At 28.1% G+C, this 9,337-nt stretch overlaps 1 protein-coding gene and 1 non-coding gene across 2 annotated transcripts; one reads left to right on the top strand and one right to left on the bottom strand.

The window, feature by feature from the left end:
• The first annotated feature begins 4,189 nt into the window (after window positions 1–4,189).
• Window positions 4,190–6,866, top strand: LOC107016317 (transcription factor bHLH30-like). The gene is made up of 2 exons (XM_015216808.2): window positions 4,190–4,717; window positions 6,111–6,866. The coding sequence occupies exons 1-2, from the start codon at window positions 4,451–4,453 to the stop codon at window positions 6,657–6,659; spliced, it is 816 nt and encodes a 271-aa protein (XP_015072294.1). The 5' UTR covers window positions 4,190–4,450; the 3' UTR covers window positions 6,660–6,866.
• Window positions 6,867–7,256: 390 nt separating this feature from the next.
• On the bottom strand, window positions 7,257–7,338 carry TRNAS-GCU. The gene has a single exon. It is a non-coding gene; the product is annotated as a tRNA-Ser (tRNA).
• Between the last annotated feature and the right edge of the window lie 1,999 nt (window positions 7,339–9,337).

Genomic DNA, 9,337 nt, shown 5'->3' with positions numbered 1-9,337 from the left:
ATACGAATCATAAGTTTCATCCCGAACTATTGATAATATTAAAAACACCATTTTACTTGACTAACTGAACTTAAATCACCCCCCCATCCCCTCCCCGACTGAAACATGAGTAAAATACACCTTCAAAATTCTTACCAAGTTTAGGAGTGCTTCAACACTTCTCTCAACTATTTATTAAGAGTCTCAGGCTTATATAAGAGTTTGACACCATTTGCTATGTCATGTGACTGATCAGGAGTGTCTCTAAATTTAGTTAATCAAATAGGAAAATATTTTCTTTAACATTATCAATAATTCAGAAATAAAACTGATATTTTGCATCAAGTTTAGAGTGTTTTCAATCGTTATAATTTTTAACTTATTTAGCTAAAATGTAACCAATTCCTAACAAGTTACCAACTTTCCATTAAACTATAGCCTTGCCGATTACATACGAGCTAGCTAATTAGACGCGAGCCCCTCCTCAACCAGGTAGAATTAAATTAAACCTTATAGAAAAAAATTATAGCGACGTTTCAACAATATGTTAATTGAACTATATGTGGTCAAACAGACACTGTAGATTTTTTTTACAGTTGCAGTGTTTCTTCTTTTATTTTTTTACATATTTTTGGGTCCCCATGGTTTTAGTAGTGGAGGGACAATGAAATAGACAGAAATAAAAGAAAAGAAAAGGCTGTTTTTTTTTCTTTTTTTTACCTTTGTTTCTCTTCTGTCTTGGGACCCCCCCAAAAAAACAAAAAAAAAAAACAAAAATAATGTAGGAAGGGAATATAAGAAACTATATACTATATACCTAGAATTCGTTCATCTATCATAGATATATATATATAGTCTCTAAAAGCTTGTTACTAAATTTTCATTTAAATACTATCAGTTATGATATGTTACGACTTGAGTATCTGAATAATGAATATATGATAAAATATTTTTATTTAATACTTTTAGCTCAATAACAACAATACTAATATTCTTAATATAATCTCATATATAAATGACGTTTGAGAAAGATAGATTGTTAACACAAATTTTATCTTTTACTCGTGAAGATTGACATGTTGTTTCTAAAAAACACTCATTTCAATTACATCACTTTTCAACTCAGATTTTAAAAAATTTATGTAAATATTCTCAAGCGCGATAATTAAAGAGTATTTACATAAATAACCAGCTAAATTTTCTGTTTGCTTTTGTTAATCAGTATACATATATATACATTATATTCTGATAGTTATACTTAGCTTAAGCAGTTACATGCTCAATTATTTAGATTAATTCTTCATGAATTTCTTTTTTTTATTTAAAAATAATATTAATTATTTTCTTTTTCTACCTATTAATATGAGTAATTTATGAGTTGTGGTAACACATAAAATATAGGAGAGTACAAGTTATTCTTTGTGGCATATTTTACCGTAATTAACTGCGCCGGAAAATGATTGCACTTTTGAATATTATGTTCTGTCAAAGCTTTAAAAAGTACATCTTTGTGAAACCAAAAATAATATTCTACCTTCTACTTTTTGTCTCTAAACTTTTTTCTTATATCTTCAACTACTCATGCTTATCCAAATATTTTTTTATATATATTAGTAGTGCAAAATAGTGCATATCATTAATAATTAATATTAGAATTTTTGACAAAAAAGAATACAAATCATGTTTCACATTTAGAATTTGAAGTTAGTTATGTATTCATATTATAAATTGAGTGTTAATAATTATCTATATCGTGTACATTCTGTTAAGTTAGATATTTTATGTACGTATTTTTGAAATTGACTTAATAATATATTGTTGGACACCTTCGTATCTATAAAAAAAAGAACAATATATAGCGACTAATTCTTTCTAAATACATATAAATATATTTTTAATGATAGATTCATATTTTAGAAATTTTAGCTTTGTTTTTAATTATGTTTTCAGTAAGAAAGTACTCGTTGCCTTCACTTTTTATTTCTATTTATTGTTTTTTTTTGGTGAAAACTATCACTTGAATGATAAGATAGAAAAGCCTAATGTTAAGGTGATTTTGAGAGGTGAATACCCTTCCTTGACTAATTAATTTTGACATTTCCAATTTTTTTGTAACTTTAAGTCTTTTCAATTTTCATTTTTACATCAATCCAGTGGATAATATTCTTTGCTCAAATTTGTCTTTTATCCAATGAAGAATAAAATATGTTTTTCAATTCATTTTAAGTAGGGGTGTGCATCGGTCGATTTAGTTTGGTTTTACATATAATCGGTTCGGTTTATCGATTTTCGGTTTTAAAATATGCTAACCCAATAACAAATTAATAAGAAATTTTTTATCGGTTTATCGGTTTTTGATGTTATCGGTTCAGTTTCGGTTAACCCAATAAGAAAATGTCGATCAAATAATATATAATAGTACGTATGTTATAATTACGTGTTACCAACTTACCGCCAAAACATAATAGAAAACTTTGAATGTTGATCAAATTACTAACATTCACAAACTTGCAAAAGCTATCGCCTACAATTACGAACTAGAATTAAAACTAAAATAAAATATTTCAATGAGACAATCTTGAACAGTTGCTTGATCCACCAGATAATCAACAAAGTTCTCACAAATTTCCTAACCAAAAAATCACATAGCCTGAAAAGCTAATATTGAATCTATTTATGTATTAAATTATGTATATTTAATATTGAGGAAGGGTAAAGTAGTAAATAACTATAGTCTTATTGGATTATCGGTTTACCCAATAACCCAATAGGAAAAACCGAAACCGACCCAATAATCCAATAATTATTTTTTCTAAACCCATTAAAAACCCAATAACCCAATAACATTTTATCGGTTCGATTTATTGGTCGATTCGGTTTTTGCACACCCCTAATTTTAAGTATGTGGTAAACAACTTAAGTTGATTTTTTTAAAAAAATATTATGTATCAAGTTACAATTAAACTTAGATTATTAAAAATGAATATTTCTTTTAAAAGTGAATTCGAACTCAAAATATTTGATTTAGGTTTAGTATAATTACCATTACTTTCACAAGGAACAAATAGACCATGAAATATAAATGGACTATAGTCAATAAGAAACTTTGTTCTACAAAAAGGCTGAACTCTTTTATTAAAGAATATTCCAAAAAATTCACCCCCTTTTGTAATTCCTTTTTTTTTTTTTAGTGTGTGGAGAAGTTATAATTGTTTTACAATAGGTAGTGGAAACATTACTATTCCAAGTCAAATTGCACTTTAGTCATTGCAGTTGTGAATAGTTAAGTTTCATTATATACTTTTTCTGGATTATCTAGATGCATGGAATGATGTTAAGGAGCGGGGTAAAATCGCGTATAATAGATTTCTATGATTCAGTTTTTATTCATATCTCGTGCATATATGAAGTTAGCCTATTAAACTGTCATTTATTTGAAGTAAAAATCAGTGTTCGTTTATTTATTTGACCTATTATTTCAACTACAAATGAATAGTTTTTAGGAGTAATTCATGTTTTTCGAATTGAATTTGCAAACTCAATTTTTTGAAATCGACTTTATGAATATTCATTACTTTGATTAAACTCATGTAATTGACAAGTTTTACCTTGAATCCAACAATATGAATAAGTTCACACTAAGTTTGTAAATATTTTTATAATTTAAGATTAGAAATTTTGAACATCTTTCTTTTTGAAATTTTGTGCTAAGTTAGTCATTCTCACATAAAGTAGGACAAAATATAGTTGTAATATATTTTTAAGTTCAATATAACATTGATTTTAATTAAATGAAATCAGCAAAAGAGAACAGTACTAAACAGTAAACCCTAAAGAGCCTTTAAAGTGATATGAAATGATTATTTCCTAGTTGAATAAATATAAAACATATACAAATTTTTTTACTATAACAGAAAACTTTAACGTAATTGATAAAATTATTGTTATATATATATGTTTGAGATGTACTCTGTCAGAAACGTAGCGTAAGACAGCTTAGTGTAATAATCTCTTATGATCTAACATTTTCTAAATCTTGCGCATGATAAAAGCTTAATGCAGCGTTCGAATCGCATGTATACGTATTTTAAAAATCTAATCCATTTAACCAAACTAATGAAACTCTGAATGAGTCAAAAAAGCATGTCAAAATTTTCACAATATCCTGCTTTATGCTTCCACACTACTACAACTACTATAAAAAACCAAACTTATCTCATTTTCTCACTTGCTCATACCACAAACCAAACTCACAAAATTTAGTAACAAAAAAAAAAATCCAAATTTTAGTCAAATCAATATCTCTGACCAAAATTTTTGTGAAGAATATTTGTCAAAGAATCTTCAGAACATTTTTCAGACAAAAAAAAACCCTCTTAATCAACAATCTTTATTTTTGTTATATATCATCATCATATATTCTTCCTTTTTTTTTCTTCATCAACATTCTACTTTTTATTTTTTTAAAAAAATGTATCAATTTCCAAGTTTTTATGAACTAGGTAACACATGTTCAGATTCATATAATAATTTTCTTCATGAAATTATAACTTCATCATCAAGTGAAATGTTTAATAATATTAATAATTTAGAAAGTTCAAGTGTTAGTCCAAGATCAATGGCTGAAGCTAAAGCAATTGCAGCTAATAAAAGTCATAGTGAAGCTGAAAGAAGGAGAAGAAAAAGAATCAATGGACATCTTGCTACTCTAAGAAATCTTCTTCCTAACACTATCAAAGTAAGTTTTTTTTTTTAATTCAATCTCAATAATATATATATGTATATATATTTTTAGAGATGACAAATGAACAAGCCAAGTCGATAAACAAGTCATAATTCAATTCGTTTAATTATTTATGAGTTTCTAAAACAATGGTTAGGTTTTATCACTTTTGCGCTAGACGCGCGTACATGCGGTGGTTAATTGAACATCTTTTACCACAATATGATATTTTTTATGTAGGTTAAATATTTTTACTTTATAAATTATATATATGGATTAATATGATATTTTATATGTAGGTTAAATATTTTCACTTTATATATTATATATGTCATAATCCAATATGAGTTGAGTTACTAAAAAACGATTTGATTTTGTCACCCCTAATTCTCGCCTACACCGTGGTGCTAGCTGGAATCATATAAACTTAAAAGGTGATCATTTAAATATTTTTTATCAAATTATTATATTGTCTATATAGTGTTAAATATTTTGAATTTTGCCGTTATCGAGAAAATTCGCCGTTATCTCTCGATATGTAAATATGTACTAATATGTCTAGCTCTAATATTTTTGACTTTGAAGTATGATGTATGTTTGTTCGATAATCATGAAACCCCTAGGCCCTAATACTCTTTGTTTTTTTTTTTGCTTTTTACACACTAAACAACATGTGATAGCTAGGTTTCATATGTAGCATGAAGTTTTTTATTTTCTTAAATGCAATTAGGGTATAATCTTAGGTTTTTAAATTATGATATTCATACGTATGCCTTATTTGAAACGAGGATTTATCAGAAACAATCTCGTTATTTCTATAAGATAAAAATAATGTTATATACGACTTCGAGATCTCAATTATAGAATTTACACTAGGAATTACTTGATTCCACCTATATTATTCATTTTTAAAAAGTCCTTAATATTCGTATATAGAAAGAAATATACAATATAGTCAAATATACCTCTTATAGTATAGTTGCTATTAAATAATTTTCATAATGATTGTGTCTCGCTTGAAATAATACCACATTTTCACGCTCAAAAAGGCAACTTTTACACGCTAGTTTTGACAAACGTTGGTAGTAGGGTACAAGTTATGTATTTATTCGAACTCGATTACTTTTACGCATATTTTGTATATATGTTAATTACAATAATAATATATTCAGTGTAGTTCTATAAATAGGATATAAAAAAAATTAAGGTATATGATAATCTTATTCCTATTATCGTGGAATAATGATGTTATTTTCGATAGACTCGATTTCAACAAATATATTTAAATTCAATTTCTAGAATTTGATAACTCACACTTCAAATTAACTATTTTTGAACGTATCCTAAACCTAAAGGACCACATTTATCATTTTCTCTAACTTGATTTGTTCATCCAAAAATTGTGCAGACAGACAAGGCCTCTTTACTAGCAGAGGCAGTAAGGTGTGTAAGGGAACTAAAGCAGACAACATCAGAACTAGGAGCAACAACAACAACAACAACAATGTCTGAAAACGACGATGATGATGATCACACGACATTAATGAGGAAAATAATGTTTCCGAGTGAATCGGATGAATTAAACCTAAGTTATTGTAACGAGAGTAATAATAACAATACTGATAATAACAACGACGATAGAAATTTAATAATAAAAGCATCAATGTGTTGTGAGGATAGGCCAGAAATAATGATGGAATTAAGAAGGGCATTGAGTACAGTAGAAGGAAAAATTGTAAGGGCAGAAATGTCAACAGTAGGAGGAAGAATTAAGTGTATTTTGTGGCTAGAAATGTTAGAAAATGGATGCAAAGAAGGGCTATTTGTGCAATTAAGAAGAGCATTAAAAGTGGTTATGGACAAGGCAAATTTTGGCCCACAAAATATGGGCCAAGATTTATTGGGAAATAATAAAAGGCCACGTTTACTAGGGGGACCAATCAATTATGCTAGCTAAAGATGTTAATTGTGGAAAAAAGTTTTTTTTTTTAAGTGTTTTGTATTTTGATTTGTCTCTTCTTCTTTTTTTTTTTTCTTTTGCATTGAGTGGTTTATTTTACTATTTGGATTTGTGTTTAAGTTAGGAGTCGTTTGGTGGAAGGTATTAGTAAAAATAATATATGTGTGCTAATTTTGTTGTTATATGATTTATTGTTTGATAGTTTTTTTCAGTCTATGTTTAGTTATACATCATCTTCACTTCTATTTTTTTTATAAGATAATATTCATGTTCTACAACAGTTTATTTTGTACTGCTTCTACCTTAATAAAACAAACTAAAGAGTCGATAAAAGATAATGTTACTACTATTCTTACAAGATAATAACCATGTTCTAATATAGTTCGTTTAGTACTATTTCTACCTTAACACATTCAATTCATTTAATACAATAAATCAAACAGTATAATATCAACATAATTAATCTAAATATTTTTGATCCCGTGATTACCAATATTATTCTTGCAATATTTTTGTAAAAATAAAATTAAAAAAATTTCAAAAATGGCGTACCCGACATCGAAGACGAAATTAATTAAAAAAGAAAAAAGAAATCGTCGCCTGAGAGATTCGAACTCTCGCGGGGAAACCCCATGTACTTAGCAGGCACACGCCTTAACCACTCGGCCAAAGCGACTTGTTGACATATTTCGGTATATAAACTGAATAAACCTCTATAGTTGATATTTGTTTCTTTGTTTACTATGTGTTTGATACCCTATTAATCTAGATTCACGTAGAGAAGTACCATACCGTCAAGTAAGACATTATATTTCTAGGACTCAAATCTAAGATCTTCAGGGGTGGAGGTTGTCTTTTAACATATGGGTTTGGGGCTGAACCCAATATCTTTGATCGTAAAATTAAAATTTAGACCCTAGCTAGTTACTAACACTTGAGGTGATATCGTTATTCTAGAATCTAAGAATACAAAATTTCAAATTATGGATTTATCTTTACATTTGTATATTTGTGTCTCATTGTTGTATGAATTTATGAAATCTAGTGTCGTAGTTTTTATGCATACTTTTGACATTAGGCCACTAATTTTATTGAGTCGCCTCTTAAACAAAAACTACCTCCAAAATATAAATACTAGACAAAGAAGAGGCTTAACTTTGATAAACGAAAAAAAAAAAAGCACAAATAATTAGCTAAAAGCAACAGAAAAGTACATCAAACTCTGTTTCACAATCAAAACATAAAGCAATCAAACAGTACACATCACTCTGAAAATCAACTCGAAAACAAATAGAACAACTACTAATATATTTGATGGACAATTGAGTATTCAGAACATACGAGTCAGACTTATTCAGATTCACATTATGTGAGACCAATTAAAGAGAGCACTCTTTAACCACACGTTTAATTGTTTATTGTTTCTTTTTAATTTTGCTAATAATGTATGCTTATTGACTCTACTAATGTTGTTCAACTACCTAAGAGGTATGTTTGCTTGCCTAATAATTGATGCTCAAATAACTAATCAGCTCAACAATATTTTGAAGTCTTTTAACACATTTAATCAAACAAAACCAAGTTTGGTACTTTTACTCTTATTCAGAGTCATTTTTTTTTATCACAAATAACAATCATTAGATTACAAAATCAATTGGTAAAAATTTGATCCCATCGAGTATTACAGCAAATCAATGAATGCAAGACATATGTCTATCATATATACTTTTTAATACTTAACTATGGTTAAGTGATATGCATTTTCACTTAGATTATTTGATTCTTAAAAGTTAACAGTCTAATTAGGGGAAAACATCGAGTACAAATATGTATTTACGAAAACAATTTATTTGATCATTCAAGTTTTGTTTTTTGAGGAATCTAAACTAATGGGCACATGAAAATATACTGCTTTCCAGTATAATTTGTTAAATGATTTAATGAAGTGAAAATATACATTAACTAACCATGGTTAAATGATAGTGGTGTATCTACCAACACATATTATACATTCATTGATTTAGTGTAAATACTTGATACGAGATAAGTTTTACCCTTCTTAAAAACGTCCTAATAGCAACACTTATGTGCTGAAACTTAGTAAATAGAGTAAAGATAATTTGCACGGATACTGGAGTGCACTGCTTGTTCTGCTGAACTCCTTTACAAAATTTAATCGAGTGTTTTATTGGCATAATACATAAACAGACACTCTCAACTGACAAGTAATTAAGTACTTCAATTTTGAGAGTGCACATCTAGACACACCTGAATTTATCTCCAATATGTTAATTAGACTCTCCAACTTATAAAAATGATCATCTAGACACCTCTAGAGTATGTGTTAGGTCAACATCAGGTGTCCAAGAGACAGAATCGGGACGAGTTGGAGTGTTTAGTTGTTAGTTGAGACCAATTTGAGATGTTTAGTCTGCTAAAGTACATACATGCTAGCTCAGGCCAAGTTTGAGTGTCTGGTTATGTAGTAGCCAATTTTAATTCTTTTCACCTAATTTCTTAAACCATTTTCTTAGAAGTATGAATCACTGTTACTTCTCTAAATGAAATGAAATGCCATCTGATTGTGCGCGGAAAAACAGTTGTAGTCAAATTTGCTCAAAAATATGTATGTACGTTGATCTTCGTGTATCAGGAAATATATTGGACAAATAACA

The sequence above is a fragment of the Solanum pennellii genome, chromosome 4 (genome assembly GCF_001406875.1).
Source record: "Solanum pennellii chromosome 4, SPENNV200".
NCBI lineage: Eukaryota > Viridiplantae > Streptophyta > Magnoliopsida > Solanales > Solanaceae > Solanum > Solanum pennellii.
This window is presented reverse-complemented; position numbering and strand designations above follow the sequence as displayed.